Source organism: Xiphophorus couchianus, chromosome 10 (assembly GCF_001444195.1).
Source record: "Xiphophorus couchianus chromosome 10, X_couchianus-1.0, whole genome shotgun sequence".
Classification (NCBI taxonomy): domain Eukaryota; kingdom Metazoa; phylum Chordata; class Actinopteri; order Cyprinodontiformes; family Poeciliidae; genus Xiphophorus; species Xiphophorus couchianus.
The window spans coordinates 6,254,052-6,280,141 of NC_040237.1; the positions used below are offsets into that span (position 1 = coordinate 6,254,052).

At 39.3% G+C, this 26,090-nt stretch overlaps 2 protein-coding genes across 3 annotated transcripts in view; both read right to left on the reverse strand.

Moving 5' to 3' along the window:
- Positions 1–6,589: 6,589 nt before the first annotated feature.
- Positions 6,590–8,534, reverse strand: foxi1 (forkhead box i1). Its single transcript, XM_028030041.1, has 2 exons — positions 7,896–8,534; positions 6,590–7,761 (listed from the first exon to the last, which is right to left on the reverse strand). Exons 1-2 carry the CDS (start codon positions 8,491–8,493, stop codon positions 7,280–7,282), a joined length of 1,080 nt encoding a protein of 359 aa, XP_027885842.1. The 5' UTR covers positions 8,494–8,534; the 3' UTR covers positions 6,590–7,279.
- A 14,255-nt stretch (positions 8,535–22,789) lies between these two features.
- Positions 22,790–26,090, reverse strand: part of dock1 (dedicator of cytokinesis 1) — a 215,075-nt gene continuing 211,774 nt past the window's right edge. For both annotated transcript variants that reach the window (XM_028029430.1, XM_028029431.1), the window contains exon 52: positions 22,790–23,750. In XM_028029430.1, the coding sequence (XP_027885231.1) occupies positions 23,655–23,750 (96 nt within the window). In that variant the 3' untranslated portion in view covers positions 22,790–23,654. The remainder of the gene's footprint in view (positions 23,751–26,090) is intronic.

A 26,090-nucleotide genomic window follows, 5' to 3' on the forward strand; every position in this document is an offset into this window, starting at 1 on the left:
AGATGACAGTGAAATAATGTCTCTCCAGATTATTCACTTGGTGCAGGTATTGTTGAAGGACCTGAAGCTCTGAGCAAGGGGAAAATGATTACACATTGGCAGATACTCAGATATTTGTTCTGTTGCACTGCGCCTAGAAATTGATGTTCCATGAATGCTGGATATTGTTCTCATAAGGTCATGGTTTGAAATTCCATGAAGGTGATGAATGGGTGGAGATTTACTGAACAGCTTAAGAGAAACTCTAACATGTCTGAGAATATTGAAGACTACCATTATTAGAAAAATTCATGGAAATTGGGTGGAAAATAATTTCTAAACCAAATCAAGAGCCTTCAGCTTAGTCAAAAACACCAGGAAGCTCCTTTCTTGCTTCTCAGCGGTGTGTAAAACCATTGCCATGGGTTGTTATGACAAAGGTCACGGATAACGGATGATCTTCCCGCAGTTTCCTAATGTGAGAACAAAGACTGTGTCCAAATACATTGGAGCTAAAGAGAGAGAGGGGGGATAGGTTACACTGTTTGGGGGATAGTTTTCCAGACAGAGCGACGTGAAGACAGGCCCCGGCTGTGGATTTACTGGGAATCGTTCTAGTCCGTTAATCCTTGTATCTCTTTGACTCTTTCAGCGGCTTCCCTTAACTGGCATCCCTGACAGCTCTGAAGTGGCTTTACTTCCTCTGATCCTCAATAATTCACACAAACCCCTTTATTTTTAATGAAACACTGATAGCAAGAACAGTGAAGCATCCGCATAAAATCAAATAGTTGCAATAATGCAGAAATCTTAAGTTAATATATACTAAGCTGAATAAGTAAATGTTTGCCTCCTCAGTAAATGGCATCCCCCAAAAATGCACTTAAGCACTTAAGAGAAATTCACAATGAAAACGTTAGAAAAATGCAAGCATTTATTTTTTGACAAAGGAACAAAGTTGGGGGTTGTTTCACTACATCCCTGGCTGTAAAGTTTTTGGCTCTGTTTTTGTTAATATTTTGCATAATCTCAGAAAACAAACTATAATTTCTCCAGATCATCCAGAGCTTTGGCTGCTCTCTTCAGCTTATCTGACATGGTTTCTCTAGGATTTTGGAACTGAAATGGTCAGAGAAGGAAGATTATTTTTTCATGTGTGGTAAACCATTTTTGGTTGGGTCAACCATTTGTTTTGGATCACTGTTGAGCTGAGAGATCAAGTGATAAACCACTTTTAGTTTCCTGGCAGAAATAAGATTTTACTTAAAATCCTGTGGTAATTCAAATGTTTTATCATGTCATGTAATGTAATAAGCTTTTGGAGGACTCAGAGAACCTTCACCTTACTCATAAGTCGACATGAATTATTTTTCCATATATTAATCCTTTGTTTTGATTGATCTCAATGGTGTGTGTGGCTGAAAATCAATCTTGTTTCAGCTGCTCAGAGTACACAGCTCCCAATAGCATTTAATAAGCAGACGTCTACTTTTAGGATGGTGGGTCTGAAATGACTCTTTCCTGGCATGTAGATGATAACTTATGGATTTCATGGGGACTTAATGAATGAACTCAAGAAGCCACTTAGTCTCTAAAAGACAGCATTAGGGGGATGGTTCTTTATGTACCTTATTTTCCTCTATGATCTCTGTGTATCAGGGGAGTTTTCATTATCAGTTTTATTTTATTATTGCTCTGACTGAAGATGCTTTTGCTAAGCAGGTATTTTCCTTAAACCATTGCCTGCTGAATAAAAATCTAAATTTGAAAGGAATGTTCTCTTGTTTTTAACAGAAGGAGTGGAGCGCACGTTAAAAAAAAAAAAGGAAAAATTGAAAAATAGTGTAGGGATATTTGTCCCACATTTTTCATGTGTTCCGAACAGCTGAATATTTTGTTCTGTATAAAATAATCCATATGTCTGCTCGTTCGGAGCGGGGTTCTCATGCTGCTGTCGGCCCATACGTCAGGCCTTTTATGGCCCCGCGAACGGTGATGGATGAAACTGAATCAGGTCATGCCACTTGATAGACATTCTCCTCAGCTATCGTTTGCACCCTCAATCCTTTTTAAGTGTGTCGTGCAGAGTTGCCCCCCGTCCCGACACCCTCATAGCTGCTTCCTAAAAAGCTGTCGTCATATTGTTCTGTTTAATATTTAACTTCCTCAAGAGATTGAGCTGTAATACAAGAAATGATCCCTGTAATGCCCACTGACTGCTACAAACAGATGTGGAGATTTCAGGGTAGATCCAGACTCTAATCAGTGTCTTCATGGCAAAGCGATCATGTTCTGCACCAAGGTCAGGGACAGTGTCCTTTTTCATTTCCACCTCTGATTTACCTGTGTGGCAGCATTATATGGTCTGTGGAGAATTACAAAGCTATGGATCTTATCTGAAATCTTCAAATGGTTAACATCTTGATCAAAATTCTCCCAAACTTTTACCAAACACCGGTCTGCAGAAGTGGCGCAAAATGTCTAGTCTTAAAATATAAAAGAAATAAAAATCGCATACATAAAACCCCCTCAACACTAGAGCATCTGAGAAGTTACATTTGTTTTAAAAAAAAATAAAACAATGTAATCATAGAGCTGAATCAGAACAGGAAAAAGCAGTCTCAAAATATAGTCCACAAGTTTTCAGTGAATAACTTTCACTGCTGTTCTGGTCTTAAAACACCATATTAGGTCAAGCTGACACAGATACAAAAATGGGAACAAATTGTGTTTCTGTGACAGCTTGATGGTACAAGATACAATTTAGAAATGCTTCTCTGCCAAGTTTTTTTTTTTTGCTAAACATTTTGCTGAAAACATCCTGTAAACTTAGGAGCATTATTGCGAAACCATTTTCTCATTTTGTCACATTACCACAACACACTTCAACGCATTTTATTGGGACTGACCAAACCAAAAATATTATATTGGTGTCAAAGGTGAAAATAAAAGGCATGGTTTCCAACCATTTTTGACAAAAATCCCAAAAGTGTGACATGCATTTATATTTAATCCCTTTAATTCCGATACCCCTAAATAAAGTCCACTTCAACCGACTGCTTTCTGCATCCACCTACTTGGTAATACAGTTCAAGTTTGGGTAAACATACACTAAATCCAGCTAATTTGTTTCAGGACTCAAAGGTTTGTTAGAGAACATCAGAAAGCAAGACGCATCAGAAAGAAGGAACACAGTAGACAGATTACAGATTACGGCTGTGGATAGGTTTAAAGCCGGGTTATGACACAAAACAATATCCCAAGATTTAAAGCTTTCATGAAGGACTGTTTTATCGATCATCTGAAAATAAAATGAAAATGGTGCAACTACCAACCGGAGAATCTGTGGGAAGACCTGAAAAGATTTGATCTTCACAGACACTTTCCATCCAGTCTGATTTATCTCAGCAGAAACTGGTCAGGTATTGGACAGAGACTGAATGAAAATAGCATTGAAAAGAAACAGCTGAGCAAGACAACTTTCCAAGCCTCCACAGTATGTTTTCTTGTAATCAAAAAACACAGAGAAATCAGGAATGATTGCAAGTGTGTGCACAAATTTCTAGTCCCATGAAGGAAGAAGGAGTAAAATAATCCAGTTCTCAAACAAGTTCTTCAATTATAAGCCAGCATCACCTCTGGAGAAGCAGCCCTTTGAGGACAAAACCCATTATTATGGGTTTAACCCACGAGGCATGTGGGTAAGAACCCTGGGGGCCACCCTGATGATACTGAGGCATTCTACTGGGTCTGGGTCTCTAGTCCCCGGAGCCAGGGGCCCCTGAAGCAGGCATGGTGCTGAGACATGGTGGCCTGACTGATATTCATGTGGGCCAGGTGACTGTGCCCTTCAGGCACAGCTGGGGCACTGGAGCGTTACGTTTCTGAGAAATGAACGGAATGAATCAATCTTGGAAATGTAGGGGTGTAGTAGGGAGTGGAGGGTGTCAACTGCATGCATGTGTTTCTGGAGTAACTCTGAAGCTGTTGTGTTAAATTATTTCAAAAGACATTTTGACAGGCTTCAATGAGACATTTTCTCTGGACAAATAAAGTACATAGCCACATACGTCCATGTGTTTTATTGGGATTTTTATACAAAAGACCAAAATAAAACAGCACAGAGTAAAAAGAGGTATGTGTGGCTAGCAGAGTTTGTTTTACAAATAAAAATCAAATATTTGGCATGCATTTGTTTTCGGCCCTTCTTTCTTAGATATCTCTGAAATAACTCGCAAACAAATGTCTTCAGAAGTCTCCTAATTAGTAAGCATCATTCCAGAGACAGAATTGATCACTGAAGGATGATGAAGGCATCTGGTAACTGTGCAGAGATCCACAACTCAGGTGAATCTGTCAACACTTACACCCCACAAATCTGACCTATGAATAGAGGTAAGAAGAAAAAAATGCTGGAAGTCTGTTTGCAGTTTGACTCAACCACATAGAGGATGCAGAGGACATGTGAAAGAGGATGTTCTTGTCAGATGACAACAATGGGAACTTCTTGGCCTAATTGCAAAATCTGGTGGAGAACCAATAAAGCACATCACCCTGAAGAGGACAAGGTCTATGGTGAAATACGGTGGTGGCAGCATCATTCAGATGACATGCCTTTCTTTCGAGGTGATAAGAAAGCTGCTCACAGTTGATGTGATTGTGGACAGATCTACAAACAATCAGAGAAAAAAACTGCAAAAAACTTTAGACAGAGATGGAGAGTTTTCTGTACATTTCATCTTTCCTACACTTCACAATTGTGAACTATTTTGTCTCAGTTTTACATCAAATCTCAACACAATACACTGAGATTTGTGGTTGAAATTCAACAAAATGTGGACCCGTTTGAACAGAATGAATACGTGTGTATGAACCTGTAGCTTGCTTACATTGGAACGCAGATATAAAGGAAGGTAATCTAGAGTGAAATGATTTTTATATTAACAACAGGCAGAGAGATTTAGATTTTAAATTATTTTTCCTCCGTGTTGGCATTTGACAGAATAATTCAACTAAATGACCAGGCTTGCTGGTAATCTGACCTAAAAGGCCTCTATTCACTGAACATGATTAGGTTTTCATCAGAAAACTTGTTACTGTGAGAACCAGCTCCTGGATGACAAAAATCCTCTTTGTCTGATCCGTGGCCTTGCTCTGCTGATAATAGAGCAAAATGTGGCCTGGTGGGGCAGGGGGATAATTTGTTCCCAGATCTTCAGATTGTAATATTTTTATTTGAGCCCAGGAGGGGATCTGTTCAATTGTCAGCTTCCATTGTACCCTGACCACAAGCAAGAAAGTCTTGTCAATTAATTTTTTCTTTTATTCCGGAGCAAAGAGTGCCTGAGCGCATTCAATTGTCAACCAATTAGGAGGTGTTTCCCGTTGTTTACATGCTTTGATTCCGTGCGTATGGATGTTGTTTGGAAATAAAACCAAAGGAGGGTGTTAGATCGCATGAATGTTTCCTCTGTGTGGCCCAATTAGGAGTTTCTATCCCAACAACAGCACAACAAAACCCACATTACAGGCATTTTGGAGAGAAAAAGCATTGTGAATGCCAATACTTTGGGTGTTTATTATTATTATTATTTTCAGGCTGAACAGGCTAGCAGGCGCCTCCAGCTCAGGCAAAAAAACTGAACTTCGCTGAAGTAACTTTAAAGGTCTGATCGCATGTTATTGGGGTTATTGGAAGTGACAAGCGGAAAATGTCTGTCTTACACACCTTCCTAATTCCAGCCACTTTTCTCTGAGTTTCCTGACAAGCTCTTGTGTGTGCTGGTTCATTTAGTCTGCTACATATGTGGACTTAAAACCTGTTTGAAGACGTGATCTTTTTGTGTTATTCTGGGCTCAAGTTGAAACTAATATTTAAACATCTCAGCAGGAGGTCACAAAAATATTTGAAACGCACGATTTAACTTTCAATTTAAATTTCCTCCAAAAAAGGAAGGAGGTCAATAACCTTTTGTTCTTTGATGATTTCACTGTCCAATTATAAAACCACCACACAAAAGGTTCAAGCTCCTAAATCTGCGGCACCAACAAGGAAACCATCAGAAAGTTTCCAAACCGGTGCCCAGACTAGAGAGGGGCTTTTGGTTTTCAGGTGGGACAGAAATAGACATTATAGGATTTCATAAATGCATGTGCCTCTGGAAAATGTCGATCGATAGTATTTATTGGAGTAACATAATTGCATTTCCCCACATTTTATCAGAATATTATTTTAAATTGAAACAGCAGGTGCAAATGACCACCTGATGTGTACAAATTAATGTATGGTTGGTTAAAAAATAAAGAAATGGCTAAAAAGCAGAATGCTCTGTTTTGTACCTAGAAATGAAATGATCAAACCTACTGAGATACAGCAACTGGGATAGGATGGCCATCTCTAGTCAGATACATGCACTAATAGTTTATGCACTAATATTTCTATCAATATGAATTTAATAAGCAAAGTTTCAAATTATTTGCATACACCTTTGTGTATAGTGGAAATTTTGGCTTAAACAACAGCTTCAAAAAAATTTTCAACGGAAAACTGATGGTCAAATAAATGACTTTTATTAAAGCATCCAAGTGAGTTTAAATAAAAAAAATGCATGTCCTGTCTTATTTTTTATGTGCAAAAATAATTTCTGTACAAAGATGTCTTCATTTTTGAGACAAAAATGAGCAGCTACAATAATACTTGAAAAGTAGAAATAAAACAAATGAAATATGCATCCATCAGGCCTGAGTTGAAGAACCTCATTTAAATAAAAATAAAAATGTTGCAAGTTCAAACTTGTGTCTGATATAATTACATGTCTTACTTGAGTAAAAGGTATTATAGTAAAATCCATTCTAGTTAGCTGCAATGAGGTAATCAGAACCAGACATATTTACATAAGAAACAGGAAGGCTTCTATGACAAGCAGCGCCAATAGTGCCAAAATGTAATAAATCCAAAAAATCTTTGTTAAAATGAAACTGGAAATAAGTTAAAGTATTTTTTCATGCAATCATCAATTGGAAGATTGATGATTGCCATTTTTCTTTTGGTTAGTAAAGTAAATGTTAAGACATATTTGGTACAATGCAAATTTGATGAATATATATATATTTATTTTAATTATTGAAATTGCCATACAGAGCTGGGTTATCTGTCAAAACCTGAACACTAAATATTGCCATATTTAATAAATATGTGGATATGTTTGTTTTAATTATTGACACAAATGTTGTAAACAGTGTAATTATTTATTTATCCCAATATGGCACTTTTGGAGCTCCATACCATAGAAGTAACAGTCTAAACCTCTGTTCCCTCCCGGCTGTAAAGTAGATTATTTACGCTGAAGTGGTTGGAGAGGCTCTGCGCTGATGTATAATAGTTCATTCTGTTGTCAGAGTTCAGGGGGGAGATTAAGGAGGGAGAGTAGGATCCCAGTCCCGACATGCTCTCCCTGCTCTGGGACAGTCCCCCAGGGGCCCCGGAGCCGTCGCTGCCCGCCAGCAACGAGTTGACGCCCGACACGAAGCTGCTGAAACAGGGGCTGTGCTCCGCAGAGGGAGGCGGCGACGATTTTGGCTCCGTGGAGGCCGGAGATCCGTGCAGGCTGGACGGGGAAGGCGTCAGCAGGCTGGCGGTGTCGGAGAGTTTATGCGGAGCGTCCTCTGATTTGACCGGGAGAGATCCGTTTATATCCGATCTCCTTTTTCTCTTCCGTCTGAAGTTCCCGTTGTCGAACATCTTCTCACAGTTCGGGTCCAGAGTCCAGTAGTTTCCCTTTCCTGGAGTCAAAAATAACGCACTCTCATTATGGAGAACAAATCTCAAGTTATGGTAAATAATAATAATTTAAAAATGTAATCAAAATGTGTGTAAAGTGTTAGAATTAGTTTGGTAAATGAAGCTGCGGACTCACCTGGGTCGTCCTCATCTCTCGCTACCTTCTTGAAACAGTCATTCAGAGACAGGTTGTGTCGGATAGAGTTCTGCCACCCAGCTTTGCTCTTCTTATAAAAAGGAAAGTTGTCAGCCACATACTGATAAATCTGACTCAGAGTAAGCTTCTTGTCCTGTGCGCTCTGGATGGCCATGGCTATCAGGGCAGAGTAGGAGTAAGGCGGCCTGACCATCTTGAAGAGCTCCTGTTGGCTGGAGATGGACAGCCAGCCCAGGTCGGCGCCACCGAACCCGGTGGGAGTCGGGAGGAACTGTCTCTGGTTCGAGCCGTACCCGGGCTGCATGTAGGACGAACTGTTGTTCCCAGGGAGGTACGGAGAGGAGTTGATGGCCGGTCCATTAAGCCACAGGTAGGGGTTGGCGGACGGGGAGGTGTAGTCACTCAGACCGTAGCTGGAGGAATGGGCCGGCGGCCTCTGCGGGTGGTGGTGAAGGTTCTGCTGGTACACGCCGTAGTTGTCGCAGTAGACGGCCATGTCCAGGAGCTCCTGGGCGCTGTGGTGCTGAATGGGGCTGGTCTGGTGGTTGGAGGCAGGCTGGTGTCCAAAGCCGTTCATAATCCACCCAAACCAGAGTCCCTGAAACAAGTGCCGTCTCTCTGTCTCTCCCTCAGGACTGAAGCCACTCTCTGAAGGGGGAGTATTTATGCGCAGCGCCCCGAGCCTCTACAGGTAGCCCATTGAGGAAAACTTTTTGGTTGGACACACCCCTATGCTCAGTCTTGTCCTCAAGTCTTTATTCAACCAATCCATCCATCAAGGAGTTTTGATACTTTGCTTCATGCTTTATGCGTCTTTATGTAGACTATTCGAAGAGGACCGTGCGTAATTACGCACATGCAACAACCTGGCAGTGGTTGTTTAGAAACAGTGGAGGTTGTTCCATGAATGCGAACCACTTGTTTGCTATTCATACCGTGATACAGATCCCAGCAAAAAAAAAAAAAAAAAGACTATAAATAAATGCATACAGAATAAAAAATATGCTTTTCTCTTTAATGTGGACCTTGTGCCAAAACCTTGGAAAACGCTCTTTTTCACTAGCAGAATTAATTATAAATATCTTGTGTGTTAAGTACAGTAATGTTTATTCATTTAAAGTTTAATCAGAAAAAAGTGTTTTTAAATAAATTACCATCCAGATAATTTTAAAGAAAAAGTGAAACGGCCCTTTAATCTAATGCTAAATCAGAAGCTTGGATTTAGACAAGTGCTTGTCCTGTGCACAGGAGTCATGTCATCAATATCAAAGATTATGCCAGAGGTGAACAATAGAAGAAACACTGCTATTTTATTCTCTTGAGTGCTCATTAAAAAAATACATCTGCTGCTTGGAGGTACCTTCAAGGTCAGAAGTAACCTTGAATTCACATGGGACAGGTTGCAACAGTTACACAAATATTCAAGGAAAAAAAACTGTCGAAAGCTTAAAGCTTATTTAGTCTTTTCTCTCTCTCTTTCTCACACACACATGCACACACACAAACTGTGTAGGACAACAAAATAATGTAAAAGAGATGTATATTGGTGCTTAGAACAGCAATAGATTATTTTATGATGAACAGATACACTTTATGGTAAATGGTCTGCACTTGGGCTGCACAGTGGCGCAGTTGGTAGCACTGTTGCCTTGCAGCAAGAAGGTCCTGGGTTCGATTCCCGGCCGGGGTCTTTCTGCATGGAGTTTGCATGTTCTCCCTGTGCATGCGTGGGTTCTCTCCGGGTACTCCGGCTTCCTCCCACAGTCCAAAAACATGACTGTTAGGTTAATTGGTCTATCTAAATTCTCCCTAGGTGTGTGTTTGTGTGTGAATGGTTGTTTGTCCTGTCTGTCTTTGTGTTGCCCTGCGACAGACTGGCGACCTGTCCAGGGTGTACCCCGCCTCCCGCCTGGAACGTAGCTGGAGATAGGCACCAGCAACCCTCCCGACCCCATTAGGGACAAGGGTGCACAGAAAATGGATGGATGGATGGTCTGCACTTCTGTAGCACTTTTTCAAGTCCAGAGGCCCTTTTCACACATGTTAGCTACATGGTAGTCGCAGCTGCCCTTGGGCAAACTGATAGAGGTGAGGCTTTCATGCACCAGTGCCACTGGACCCTCTGACCACCACCAGCAGGCAGGGAGGGTTAAATGTGTTGCCCAAGGACACAATGACTGACAGACAAAGCAGGGATTAAAACCAGGAACATTATTTTAGTTTATTAGTCCTGATAACTAAATTAGTAATGTTTTTTTTCTGCAGAATGGGTTTGCCATAAGCAGTGGGTGTTGTGTTTAGGTTTTGTGGAATGGCAGAAACAGGGGCCCACCCAGAGTGCTGTTCATGCAGGAACCGTTTCTGGTTTATAACAACATTCAGCTTTTTTTTAAAAAATGGACCAGCAAGTTGCCTTTTTTCCATGGTTGCTTATGAATGCAACATTAGGAGACCTTCCTTCTAAGAAAGATATAGAAACAACAAAAAATACCTTTAACAAATTCTTACACCTTTTTTTAGGAGGTTCAAGTGGACTACTAAAAATGTATGCACAGATTTTCTTAAAAACAAACAAACAAACAAAAGTTTGCGGCTCGGGTCATTTATCCATGTCATTCTTTTAAAGCTCAAGTATCAGACTGACCATGTTAGATCCAAACAAATGTGCTTGTGTTGGGTATGTGGATCGTCTCTTTATCTTTGGGGAAATTTGTTTACAACAAACATCTGACAGGCTTCTTAGGTTTAATGTCAACAGAGCAGAACAGCCCTTCACCCTGACCCCTCAAGGAAGCAGAGATCCAACAGCTACAAATTTTCAGGTGGTTAACTTCAGATTCGGTGCCTTTTCAGTTTAGGTCAATTTTTTATTAAACTTTTTTTAGGTCTGAAGAGGAACGACCTGTATGTATCTATCCATAAATCGTGATGAATCCAATCAGGTAGGTAGATTACAGGCAGGAACCTGGATGAAACTAAAATTTCTGCTTTTAAATTCTGACAAGACAGAAGTTGTTATCTTTAGACCAAATCATCTGAAAAAGAAACTGCTTGGTCTGAATAGCATTAAATTGACCTTTAACAATAAAGTGCTGTTATTTTTACCACTGATTTTATGGGGTTTTTTCCCTCTCCACTGAAGCCACACCAGTCATTGAAAAATATACCATAAAATTAGGCACAATAATTTCATATAAAAAATATTTTTGCTATAACAAGCAGTTAATTGATATGCAGCAATCAGCAATACAAGAATGAGCTGGTTTGTTCAGGAGCAGCCAGGCAAAGGCAAGGCAAACTAAGCAGTTGCTCAGGGCCCCCAAACCAACAGATAATTGTCACCAGGTCAGGTATATGAACACATATTTTTTATACAAATGATACATCATTTGTTTGCCCTAAACTGGTTCACCTGCTGAACTACAATTTCAGTATATTAACTTTACATGTGATGAACAGGGATCTGAATTATGCTGGAGACTCATTTAAAACATCCCATCAAAAATAAAAAATTTAAAAATTAATTAGACAGGAATTTACTCCGGAAACATTGAATTAGGCCATAATATATGAACTAAGAGACATACAGACCTACTTTAGTGTCAGCTCATTCAGGTTTATTTTTAACAGTAAAAAGCTTTTGTTATTGAGCAGCCAGTAGAATAAAAGTCTTGTTGCATCAAACGTTATTCTCCTCAGCAAGCAAGTACTTCTGATTGACTGAGGGAGAATTCAGCTCACTGCTGCCGCACCAGTTTGATTATTTGAAGCTCTTTGTTCTTCAAAACTGTCAATCCTGAAAGCACACTCAAGCAAAATAGCCATTTTTCTCTTCTGATGAACAGTGACACCACCTGCAGCAGAAATGGCTGAGATTTATTAAATGATTCTGCAATTTAAATTTAACATAACAATAACTCTATAGAGCTTAATAAATGTTTACCGTCTGTATGGATCATATTTAAGTCTACATTAACAACCCCCAAAAATATATTGAGTTTGCAGTCATCCTTGCGAGTGGTGGGCTCTGCCCTGCAGGATGCGGCTGGACTACCCACACATTAATCGGGGGAACATTCCTCCTCTCCATGACCTTGATGTAATCGTTTGGCTCCAAGGTGTTGTCCCGACCGAGAGTTGTGCATGGCAGCAGAACTCCAGGGAGGGGGAGGGATGTGGCATTTAACCCCGAGATGAAAGAAACATAACCTTTTAGGTGTCTAATGCCCAGCATTGGGAATAACTCCTGACTGTACATCTGGCTCAGAAACAACTCAAGGAAGCACTTTGTTTTCTTAAAAATAGGGCTGTTTGTCTTTTTATGATTTCTTACTGTAATGGGTGTCATAGTACCAAATTTAAACCCCTTTTCACTATTACAAGAACAGAGGGAATTATGGGAATGTAAAAGCAGCTAATCATCAGAACCTTTTTCCTGTCTGTGGGAAAGGGCCCCCTCTATTGGCTTCTTTTTGAGGGACACGCTGCTCATCTACAGCCTCTGCCCCTCACTCACTTTAGCTAACGTGGAGTGCTGCTTCTTTGCCCAAGTCCAGTTTTCAAAAGTTACTTCAGCTTTTTGATTCATTCCTTCTTCAACACACCTGAATCAAATGAATGACTCATTACCTCTGTAGAGTTGAATGACTTTCTCACCAGGGAGCTCCACTGTTCATCAGCTGGGAAACGAGCACATCAGTCAGAGAAGCTGTCAAGAATGCTGATGGTACCTCTGGAGGAGCTGCAGAGAGCCACAGTTCAGGTAGCTGAATTCATCGACAGGTCCTTTATGCAAGAGTGCCAAGAAGAAAGACATTAATGAAATTAATCAATAACAAGTCTTAGGCTTAGAGTTTAAGGAGTTTTCATAAATAACAATGGACAGAGATTTCTGCCTGTAGATAGATCTAAAAAGAGCGACTGCTGTAACTGCAGGGAAAAGTGATTCTTGATTCAAATGGATTCAATATAAATTATACATCAGTTTACATTTGTTTATTTATTTTTTTTAACCACTTTAGAGTTATGCACTACTTTGTGTTGGTCTAACACATGAAATCCTAAATGTTTGAGGTTGTAACATGGCTGAGTGTGAAAAGGTTCAAGGGATGTGAATACATTCACAAGGTATGCTTTAAAAACAACAACAACAAAAAACTGCACAGCTATCCACATTAACTGATATTTCACACTTGCTACCCTGGAACAGCCCATGAGAAGTGCTCACGCTAAAACATGACTTTAATAAACGACATACTGTAACCAAAACTAAACAGTTTGAAAAATATTTCTGTAACTTTAGTTTATGCAGGTTAGCTAAGTCAGGGTGCAGCCTATATCAGATGGTTTCCAATGTGCTGGAATATTTCCTACCATGTTTAAATATTTGGTGCAACACAGTTTCACAAGCTGTTACATTCAGCTAAGCCCAAAATTACTCATAAGCCTGGCAGATTCAGATCTAAAGTAAACTTTCAATTGTACCAACATGTGTCTTCTCACTGAACGGAATATTTTCAAGAGACCCAGACAGATTCCTGACAAGATGTTTGGGATTCAGCAACTTTTAGAGGCATGTTTGCTCCCCAAACACCATGATCACTGACTAGAGAAAATGTGCAGAAAGCTAAGGATCAGGATTATTGAAAGGATGTTTCTTATTTTGAAATCATCACCTAAGCAAAACAGTTAAAAATACCAGAAGAAACACCCAAAAAGCTGCTCAACAATCATAAGGGTTTGACTTTTGTGTTGCCAATAAAAGTTTTTCCTTTGGTTAGAACAGAAACAGAAGTTTACAACATTCAGTGATATTGCAACACCAAATGCGGCATTTAATGTCCTTAGGAAATTTTCACATATCTGTCTTTTTTTGATTTAGCTTTTTCTTGTTTTATATTGCAAATTTTTACAGCTACACCCAGTGTATGAAAAAATAGAAGAAACACACTTGCGAATATTTAATTAAAAATTACGAGAGCAAAAACTTTTGTGTCTAAATGAAGAGCAAGAATCATCCTACAGAGCAAATGCTCACATTCTAGACCACAACCCTAAACATACTGCCAGAGCTACAACAGAGAAGTTTCCAGGCATATTTAATTGATGGAATGGCCCAGTCAAATTCCAGACCTAAATTCAGTTAAGATTCTATTAGGGTACCTCAAAAGTGCTGCTAAGACTCTTTACATCCAATCTAAGTGATCATTATCTTTTGATATTTTGCAAAGAGAAATGGGTCAACATTTCAGTCTTTTGATGTACAAAAGTCTGAAAATGAAACCTGCATTTAGGAGACTGAATGCAGGATAATTTTACATTCTGATGTTCTGTGTGGAAAATGAATATGATGCCTGGTGCTAAACCATCTACAATTATAGTGTCTAAAGTCAGCAGGTTAGGCCCGGTGTCCTTCGTGTTTCAGTTGTAGCCCTGATTCAATACACCTGAACCAAAATACTGATTCATCATCAGGCCACTGCAGGAGTAGGTGACCTGTCGAGCCTGGAGAAACAACTCGTCTAAAACCTGTCCTTAAGTCAGACACTGCTCATGTAAAAGATTCAGGTAAGTGGGGGTTAGGAATCAGTCCCCACGTTTTCTTTGTGCTTATCTGACTCTCTGATATGGATCCTCTTTCTAAAGCTCTTTCGGGTGACATAAGCTTTTCCTTATGAGATCACATCAAATATGGAGAGGTCAGAAAGCCATGCAGAGCCATCAAAGCCCCCCTCAGCCTGACCATATGTGAGATTTCTATTGTATGTGATAGGAGAGATGCCGCACTGTCACTGCTCTGTTTTATATGTATCTGCGGATTTTATGACTAGGATTGGAGCTCAACTCCCGCTGGTATAAACAAAGGCCCTCTGGGTTAATAAAGCTTGTTTTCTGCAGACTGCTTCAGCTTTAACTGTGTGGCTGTATGACTTTGACATCTGCAAACTGTTTACTGCTTTAAAGTAATTACGAGACTATTAGATGCACTCAAGGCCATTAAAAATCAGGAGAGGGTGAGATAAAGTCATTAATTTTGTCTGTGTAAACAAATTATTCTAGTGGCCAGAGGCTTGTTCTGCTCACTGTCTCCCTCCAGTGGAGGAAAAAAGAAGAATAAAGGACTGCAGTTTAATTCTTATTAATGCAGAACACAGCCTAAGAGGATGAAACTACATGCAGAAATAAGAACTGCTTTCGCTGACTGTTCACACAATTTACATTCCTCTTGTACCTGCCTTGAATCTGCTGTGGTTCGGCTTTTGTGAATCCTTTATTTCTGAACTCAATGGTTGTCATTCCTAAAGTTGGCAAAGACAAACCCACTGCATAAAACATTACAAACTCCAGCTGAGCTTTGCACTTTGTCTTTAGCTCTTTAAAGGAGTTCATGAGGTGAGTAATAGTTTTAAATTAAACAGGAGAGTGAAAACGACTGGGAAAATTGCTGGCATCTTACCGCCATCCTTCAGGAACCGGCGATGTGTTTATGGAGCACGTTTCATCAGAAAAGGCTTCATGTTCATCCATTGTCCTTCCTAGAAAACAAACATGAAGACTGTGTGGGAAGGTTCCCAAACCTGCTGAAAAATTAAATTGGCACCTCATTTCTCTTTACAGCAGATGTCCTGGATACATTCATGTACTGTGGCTCTTGAAGAGCTAACTTCAGCCACAGTTAATGTCTTATGGATTTTCCCTAGAACCTTTGGATAAACTATGAAGCACAATCTTCTCAGGGTGGAAATGATTTATTCACGTTACTTGTTGACCATTTTCTACTACAGTTTTTTCTTCCACTCAACCTTCCATGAATTTGTTGCAAACGGCTAAGCTCCTTTAGCATTGCCTAAAGTATTTTTGACTGAAATGTAGCTGTGCAGTCCATAATTTCCTCACTGTTTGTAATCTATCATTCCAGTTACTAAAACTCTTTGTGACCTTTGGCTTCTTGGCCAAGATCATCTGTGTTACATGAGCGCTCCCACAGAACTTAGCGGTTCGCCAAAGACATAATTTAGCCATTTAAACCAGGACTGGAGCTGAACAAGCCTGCTTCAGGTGGGTGGTTATTTATTCTTTAGGGGTATAAAAGTAAATAGGTCTGAAAACTAATATATGACTAATATGTTGTATAATAAAAGATTTTAAAAAAACATTGCATTCTTTTTTTCCCTCATCACAACTATGTCCTGCTTTATTGTTCTATTACACATAAATCTTACATGTAAGGAATTGATTCTTTTATCCCTCGCATGTCACTAATTGTTAAAGATCAACCTTTCTTAAAAGTATTTTTTGTCCAGGAGATGAAGTTTGCCTTAAGACTGTTTGAAGCAGCAATGTAAATACAAACATTGCACATGGAAAAGTGCCTGAAGATAGGTTTCTACCTGCACAGTGAAACCCAGAGAAAGTGTTTCTTAGCAATTAGATGCTTCGTTCTGTGTTTTCCCCTTTGACCAATTACGGTTTTGCCCTGACAACCTGTCTGCTCGAAGGCGTTAGGCTGCCAGTCCTGAAAAAGCGCACTAACCGAGACTGAAGTAGAAGCAGCTGGGACTCCTCCATAACTGCTGCAGGTTGCATTAACCCAATTTACCCCTCTGCCTGGTAGATTTACACCTCTGCTCCTGATTACATCCTTGCAGGGCATCTTAATGTTGCTGCTGCTGGTCAGCAAGAGCCCAAATCACGGAGTTTTATGTTGCACCATCAATACGAGGTGAAAGACAAGGCCGCAGTGACCGCACTCTCCAGGGGAGGGCAGCATCGTCTCAGAGGTGACACGCACATCGTTGCACAATAAATCAAAGCACATCCATCAGGCCAAACTGTGCTGCTTTCTGGGAGGTAAAAATATATCAAAACCCAGAATATGATCAGTGTATTGATTTTAATCTCACAGGAGTCGAGAAACAGAGAAGCGTCAGAATTTAAAGTAACAATGAAACAAGTGAAAAATGTGTCTGTCATGAAGTTCACTATCCGAATGTGGAGGGTTTAATTTTCCTAAACTATTACGCTTTTGTCGATACCAATCCTGTCATGTATTATTGCAAATAAATGTGTGTTTAAAATGCAATGCACCTTCTGGTTCTTAATCATTACATTAGGGCAATTCAAGAAAAAAAACAAATAAAGACCACAAAACAAATGGAATACATAAAATATAGACATGAGGAAAATATAGACATGAGACCTTATTACATAGATGTAATTAAACAAGTTAGGATCAATATTCCTCCACGGGGCCAAAATGCCACTGGCTCTTATTAGTTATTTTCATGTAAAGCTCAAACAAGCTGGGAATTCTGCCCTCTCATCAAACCACTTCTCCACCCCCGATCTCTAGGTGAGTTTCCTAGCAACACATCCGTCTGACTGCCTGGGAAAGCCCTGAGCTTTATAATAGCCTCAGCTAATATAGATCAACACCACCTGGCTTCCCATCTCGCTCTCTCTCGATTTCTTTCTCCTTTAAAAAAAAAAAACCATAAAGTAAACCGGAGCTTTAAACAGACATAGGGTTAAACTTTGAATCTAAATCTCCAAAAATGACATGAGGTGGTGACAACTTTCTTTGATTTTAGGAGCTGATTGTGACACCCCGTTTTGGTCGGGGAAAAAAGCATCAGGCAGGATTTTGTAAAGTTTGAAGAAGTGCAGAAAAGTTGCATTGAAGGGCTCAGATAAAGGTTAGTCCCATGTCTGCACCTTCTGTTTGTTTTTTTCCCCAATCCCTTCAGCAACTAATGACACCCCTGGGAAAGATCTGTGAAGAGTCTAAAAAGGTTCTCTGCAATTAAAAGATTATCTCAGGCTGGAATATTCTGGGGTATAACAAGAGGTTCCCTTGGACAGGAATATGACCTTAATCTGCAAAATGACAAAAACTGAGAGAACATCCCATCCAAGTGAGGCAGATGTTTGCTAATGTTCAACAAAAACATGACCTATTGGGCTGAACCTGCCCATATCTACAGAGGGATATAGCTGTGAAGTTTAAACTGGTACTGTGATGAACAAGACACAGGAGCTTCATCTGGTAGAAAACTTGTGAAAACAGCAGAAAAGAAGGAAGCACAATAAAGGACAGAACTCTGGACGATCTAGAGAGACTGAGTCAAACAGAAATGACAAAAGATCCCTCTGTCTGTTTGCTGAGACCACATGACTAGGGACACAACATTCAATATCAGAGCTAGAAAATAAAAATGAACCCTGGAAGGATACACTCATCTACAGAGGTTATTTGTTTAAGAATTACATTGTTTTGTTCTGTGCCTCTCTCTCATTTCCTTCAGCGTTTTTGAACGCGTAGAATTAAAGCACACCAGAGCTTCAGCATTGTTCTTGACATTTCTAAATGTTCATTTTATATAAATAAGAAGGTTAATTTACCAGGTGAAATGAAATGCATTTCTTTCAAAGGCTTTTTTCAAAAGTATTTTAAAAACAGAGCTGTTGGTTTCACCAACAGTTCAGAAATCCAAAGCAAACATACTGTATTTGAAATCCTCCGAGCCAGGAAACAGACCTGCAGACCACCAGCAGTCCGGCTTACAGTTGCATCTCCCATTTATATTTCCAAGTTTCAACTTCAACTAAATAAAGTCGTACAGACACAAGGCGGAGAAGCATTCACAGCGAGACGACAGAAGATTTACTTCTCAAGCACTTGTCACGTTGACTCCGTCACTGAACACAATTCTTTCAGTCAGTTTATTGAGGCGCTTCCTGACAACTCTGCTGCGACAGACACGGCTTCTGTAGTTTCTGTAAGACACTATCTGTGACAGCGACATAAAGCTCTTCACCACTGTACGGCAACACCAATTGGTCCAGTGCCATGGCCTCAAAAGGCAGGAATGCCAGTGGTTTCCTGTACAGACTGATGTATTTAATGACAACATTTTCAAACATGGACTAAATTTAAGGTGCTTTCGTGCTTATGAGTGGTTTATCTGTGACAAAGTTTAAGGTAGAATTAGCTTATGAAATAATATCCCAACCACATCATTTGAGAAGTGACACAGTAGTGGCAGCATCATGCTGTGGGGGATTATTTTCTTTACCAGCAGATGTTGGTAGATGAAGCTAAACAAAGGGGGAATTTGGAAGAAAATCTGTTAGAGGTGGCAAAATACTTCAAATTAAGATGAAGGTTTACCTTCCAGAGGGATAATAACTCTAAATGTGCACCCAGAGCGACAATTGAGTGGTTTACATGGATCCATATTCATGTGCTGTAACAAATATGCACATATTTATGATGATTCTGGATTTGACCTAAATCGAATACAGAATCAGTGGCAAGAATTAAATACTAACGTTCACACATTCTCAGCAACATTTCTGGCTGAACTGGAGCGATTTTGCAAAGACGAACAGGCAAAGATTTCAGTGAGTAGACGTGCAAAGCTGGCAGACACACAAAAACACTCGTCACCGCAGTAAGAGTTAGCTCCACAAAGCATTAAATTACAGGGGCCTCACACAAATGCAGGACAAGCCTGAGAATTGAAAGAAAGTGCGGAGTGATTCTTTTGTGCCGTCACTGTACATCCTGCAAGTGTCTGCCAGATCGAAAAGTTTAAAAGCAACTGCTAACAAAGTGCATTACAAGAGTCTGTAGCTAGTCTCCATTTGGGAGGAAAAAGCCAAGAAAACACAGCAGACAGGTGCGCTGATATATGGAAATGGTGTCCTCTTTTATTATGCGATAGAGACATTTAAAGAGAAGTGTGCACACTTGCTGCCGCTCAGCAAATGAAAGTGTGTCGCGAAGGATGGGAAGGGAAATACACACACGATATCCCTGGCTGAAATGACAAATGAGATGAGAATGGGGTCCGTTGTAAATACGTTTCTGCTGAAGAGGAGCCCCTCTGGTCCCCCTCCCCCCCCTTCCCAGCAAAGTCTCTAGAAATCCTCTCAATTAAGTCTGCTTTTTTCCCCTTCGCCTCCACTTTAAGGAGTGAGAGAAGCTAAAGCATAATGGCTGAGCACAAATCACAGAGAGCATATTGAAAAAGCTACCAGTTAACCATGTAATATTACCACTGCTGAAATGCTTCTCTCCTTATCCCTTTTCAATTGCAAAGCCAGATATGGGGAGTGTGCTGGGTATTCTTGATAAGTGAATTATAACACTGATGAAACTTTTTATTTCCCTCTCAAAGAGATTGGAGTGACTGGACACATCACTGAAATGCAATAAGGTAGTTTAAAAAGCAGGATTGGGAGCCTCTGGGCTTCAACTTTTATTGTTCTACAACTTTAAATGACTGTGGATGTAATGAAGCTATGAAACTCATCCACTATGACCCTTATGACCCCACAGTGACATAATAAAAAAACAATAAAAAATATATTTAACCATCACCTGCCAAAGTTGAAAAGTCTATCAACCAACGTTTTCAAACAGAAAGAATAAGCCAGAGTCTAAACGTGTAAATCTGATTCAGATATTTGTACTCTGGCTTATTCTTTCAGACGAGAAAATTGTGATTTTTTCATCTGTAGTTAAAAAACAAACAAAAAAACCCCATTTTGTACACATTTTGCAATTTATTATTTTAAAACTTAACACTTTAATTTCTAATTCTTTTTAACATTGATTTATAAAACTAAACATATTTTTCTAAGGGATTCTATGAACTTTTTAACATTTATATTCCTTACCTCGGGGTTTCCTTTTGCTTTCACCCAGCTTCTTTTTAATATCATTTCCATCAAATTCGAAACACAGAGCTGTGGAAAAGTATTTGCCCTCTTAAAGATTTTAAATTGAACAATCACTTAAATACCTAACATGGCATATGCAAAAAATATCAAATGGGAACATGTCTTGTAGCTTAAGTAATACACAAAAGATCAGAAAGTCACTGGCATTTAACATTCTTAATGTCTTACAAAGTGATATCTATCCATACATACATCCCTCTGAAATGAGACATTATGAGTAAATACAGTATCAGATTTTCATGTTGAAAAGTCATAAGGGGATTTGAAATAATGCTAGCTTACCAGCAAGAGAATGACATGTCAGATGAAAGATTTAGTTTTGCATTTCTGAAACAACGCAGTTATTAAAATTAATTTACAGCCATCATTATCTAGCTACATTTAAAATAAATTTTTTTTAATGAAAAAACAAAACATGTAACTCACCTTTTCAAAGAAAATGTATATCTAAGCTATATATATGCTATATATATAAGCTATATGTAAGCTATATATATGTATATATATAGCTTCAGTCGGCAGATTATATCTAATGGTGTTTTAGCACTACAATAGTGCAGGAGTTTCAGTTCATTCTGCCAGATAATGCAGAAAAATGTCACATCTTCACGTGGTTTTGGTTAATTTTCTTTCTGCACTTTCAAAATGGACTAAACCACCTTGACCATGTCATGAAGTTCCAACAGCTCCTTGGGTACAAGGATAAGCAGCAAGGTCTGTATTATATAGTGTTAAAATGCATGAAACTGTACCTTATATTCAGTAAAGTGTAGAATAATATAATGATTACATTTTTCTCCTGAGCTACACAAAAAAGAGACAATTGATTTACTGTTTATTTATTGCTCTTGGTAATTGGTGTGAAGGAATATATAAAAAAGTTTAATTATTTATATGAAGAAACTGCACATGGCTGTGCATTTTGATCAGCGTGAACTACCAACTACCAATAATGAGGCATTTTACTATCTGACAAAATGCGTTCACAAAGATTATGAACTACAAGTGGTCTCGTATGACAGCTTCCCTCCAGAAAAAAAGAAAACCAGAGGGGGAAAAGTGTCACTCAGTGTTCCTAATTAGGGCAAGAGAGTTTTAAAAAGCCACATCTTCTGGAGATAAAAACAAATTCAAACAACAGATGCTACATTCGGAGCGTTTCTTCCCCTCAGGCAGACACCTACTCAAAAAGTGTCAGCTGAATACAAGAGTAGGAGAGTAGGAGCAACCTGGGGCAAGTACTTCAAAAAAGGTCCCACCAGCTGGTTTTGTGACACAGAAAATAAGGCCCATATATGCGTTTACCAAATGTACAAAGGTGGTTCAGAAAATGATGGCACAACGGAGCAATTTTACTGCAGCTTCCAGCCACAAATGGAACAAAAAACTCCAGAAGTGCTGGTTCTCATCATGTCGTCTGACTTGACTGATAAAAGTTCAAAGAGTGTGTTGTCGTGACAGTCAGGATGATGAAGCTGCAGGAAATCCTGGCGCCGTCTTTAGTAAAAGGCCTAAGGTGATGTAGAACCTAAAACATTTTATCTTGATTTGGATTCTGATTTTCTTTATACTTGGCATTGTAAAATAATTGTTGAAGAAAGATTAAATCAATTCAGAAAAATATGAATATTAATAACTACTTCTCATTGCACAAATATGTGGTAATTTTATGTTTATTAAGCTCAGGATATCCTATGGGGGTCCACCCAAATTATGCATGAATTCACCTTAAATATGGCATGAAGCCCGACTTGTATGCTGTGTTATGTAAAAGAGAAATGAAAGAAAAGCTCTAAAATAATTTTGTTTTTACCTGACCTTCAGCTTTGAATGAGATTTTTAGTATTGAAAAGCATTAATAATAAAAACAAAAACTTTGATGTAGCAAAGACACTGCTCCATTATTTTTCAAGGTGAAGCAAATTTAAGATTCAAGCTTTTTCAGCGACGTGGAAACTCCACTTTCACTCGACTAACATGTTTCTGAAAACAGAGCTCATGCATGTTTGATGCAGAAACTGCTGTGATAGCTGCCAGTCAAGGAAGCAGAAAGATTTACCACTCAATGTTCAGTTAAAGTGAGAGAGCATATAAAGATTGTCAGGTTGCTCTGCTACTTTTTTTTCTTTACTTCCAGTGCAAAGATCTATTTTCAGCAACTCTCCGCGTAGGCAGAGATAATGAGGAAGACATCTCTCTTTTTTTAAAAATACATACATTTGAAAGTTTATTCAGAAGTCATGTCAGTAGTGAACTGGAAACAGTCAATGTTATTGAAATCCAAGGTTACAGCAATCAGAACATGGTCTAAACAATGATGCTTGAATATATGGAATAAGAGTTAGCAGGATATGCACTCCAGATATTTTACCGATAAAATTTATGATAGGTTCTTCAAAATCTCTGTCAATCCAAACCTACAAGCCCTTTTTTGTTTCATATAAATGCCACTAATCTAGTGATGCGTTAATACAAAAAACAAATTCATGATCAAATCACATACAAAGAGACCTAAAATAAAATAACATAATATATACATACCTCTGTACATAGTGGGGGAATATGAATAACAGAGACAGGAATAATGCTTTAATGAACTTTTTGCTCTCATTTAATTGAGAGTGGGTCAGTGTTGAGAAGCTGCTGGTCCCAGCTTATCTTGTCTGAGCACAATCTCATGTCATGATAAAAAAAAAAAAAGCGCAAAGTGGCGGTTGTAGACTGCATCTACAAGTTCAGTGACTATTCATCTGTGAAACGCGCTCCCTGCTGGAGACGGCATCAAACAGGAGACAGAAAGACTAAAGGAGAGACTTAAGGACGATAAGAGGGGGCGGGCGGCGGTGAGGTATTCATCTTGTCAAGCTGGGACGGGAAGCGAGGGATGTGTGGGTGAAAACAACCATTTTTTTTTTTCCTTGGGAACGTTTACTGTTGACGTTTTTGTTTTGTTGTCAGTGTGCTGTTTGGTCTTTCTGTCAGTGTCTTTGTTTACTGTACGATTCCTGAATCGATGGAGGCCTGTTTCCTGGTGGTCTTGGGAGGAGGAGGCGGGGGGGTCTTGCTAGGAAGAGGAGGTGGAATGTGCTGCAAAACAAAAGAAAATAAACCCCGGAATTATATTTTTCTCATGTCAAAACAATTTAATTCAGAAATCTTTCAATGCAGAGAGAAAAGACAGGATGATGACTCCAAGCCAATGTACCCCTTTGCCATTCTGTATCCGCATTTTCTACACACAAGTTACCATTTATACCATTTCATACATGTACAAAAACCCCTTTTGTATCAATTTACTTAAACCATCCTGTCAGTTTAATTTTGTCTTTACTTAAAAAGATTTCATGAATATTAGGGATATAAAATTTATCAAAATGCTTCAACTTTACATATAAACCTATTTTTAGTCACTAGTTCATTTTATATTGGTTCTGATATCCAGTTGGGCCTGTTGAGTGTCTTGGATATGCTTCTAGACATAACCTATTGGAGTGGACAATGATAATGTTAAACACTCCTCTGGTGGAGTGGAACCAATATACAATTTTTTCAAAACATCCCTCTGGCATGTACAAACTGATATATGGTCGGTACCAAATGTTTCCAGTAGGTATGAAACATCCAGCTGACTTGTGGTTGGTACAAAATGTTCCCTGGCAGGTACAAACTGATGTATGATTAGTACAAAAGTAGGTATGAATTGATGCAAGGTCAAATTCAAAGGTCCTCTTCAAGGCCTTAAACTCTCACGTTGTTGGTACAAAATGTCCTCTGGCGACTACATAGTGATGTATGGCCGGTACAAATCATCCTCTGGTGGGTAGGAAGTGACAAGAGGTCGGTATGAAACCTCCAGCTGGCAGGTTTTTCAAAGTAAAGTTGGTAAACAGTGGTTTTGTCTAAAGTTAGTCCTTAGGGACCGGTCTCATGCATATTTTAGTCCTTTTTTCTACTTGGTCACACCTGAATTGAATGATGGTTTATTATCAGGACTCTGCAGAACTTTGACATGCTCAGGAGGTACAGTAGTTGGACCACTTGCATCATCAGCTGTATTGAAGCAGAAACACATCTAAAATTGGCAGGACACCAGCTCTAGAGGACTGGATCTGGACACCCGTGGTCTATAGCACGGGTGTCAGACTCCAATCTTCAGAGGCCAGTGTCCTGCAACTCTTAGGTGTTCATCACACATGAACCAAATGGCTGATGCGCCTCCCCAATCAAGTTATCCAGAGTCCTGCAAATGACCTAATTATTTGATTCAATGTGCTAAAGTGGAGACACACACGGTTGACACCCATGGTTTATAGCACCAGTCTGTACTGCTAGATTGTTGGCACAAAATGTCCCTGGTGGTATGACATGACAAGTGATTTGTGGGAAAGATCTCTCAAACAGGTAGGAATTAACAAATGGTTGGTACAAAATATCCCCCTGGATCTCTGGGCACAAAATTATAAAGGGTTGGTAGGAAATGGCTTCAAGGCAGGTATGAACTGATATATGGTCAGGTCATACTGACAAACTTACATATAGTTATCATGAAATGTCCTCCTCGTGGGTATGAAGTCGTACAGTTAAAAGGATACTACTAGCAGGATACTAAAAGATGTTGCATGATTGATAGCAAATGTACCCTTGGTGGATATTAAATGATATCTGGTCTGTAATTTATCTCCCCCAAGGTGGGTACGACATGATGTGTGGACTGTAGGAAACTTCCTAGCAAGTAGGAATTAATGTTATGTCAATATGTGTAAATAAAAATGTTGTATAAAAAAGATGTTTAGTTGGAGTGAAATGTCCTCATATTGCAGGAAACCTGGTATATGTAATGCTCCCTTGGTAGGTGCCAACAGTAATAGTTGGCACTAACTATCCCACTGGCAGAAAGGAATTGATGTATGGTCAATATACAACATCCTTTTGACAAGAACACCCTGTCCCATATGATCTGATATATGTTTGGTAAGAAATATGTTTGCCGTTTTGATTGGTTTGTGCCCAACTTTTTAGAGTACAAAAACCAGTCAGTTTTCCTCACTGTCCCAATTTATATTTGTGTTAAAGACACTTTGTTCTCACTTACAACACAAAACTTCATTTGATTATGGCTTGTGGTAGGAGATATGGTTTAAAGAGTCCAAAAAATATCTACAAGAAGTCTAAAAAAAGTTAAAGTGTTCTGTGACTCTGAGCAGAAAAAGAGAAGTTAGCAGCTGGGTTATGTGTCAGACTGTGTGAAGAGACAAGAATGCAGCTGGGAGCGGCTGCTTTCTCGTGGAGAGATTACAGTACATAACACTAACTGGGTCCCAAGACACTACTGTTGTTTTGCAGCAGATTGACAAGTTGTAGAGCATGTTCTGACACATGTCATCAGACCTAAGCTGTTAGAGTTAGTTTTTGATTTGTGCTGACACA

Excerpts from the sequence above, each read along its gene's own strand:
- foxi1 (XM_028030041.1), bottom strand. The coding sequence starts at position 8,493 with ATGAACGGCTTTGGACACCAGCCTGCCTCCAACCACCAGACCAGCCCC. Across the intron at positions 7,762-7,895 it reads GAGAGATGAGGACGACCCAG|GAAAGGGAAACTACTGGACT; the intron begins GTGAGTCCGCAG and ends TTTTGACTCCAG.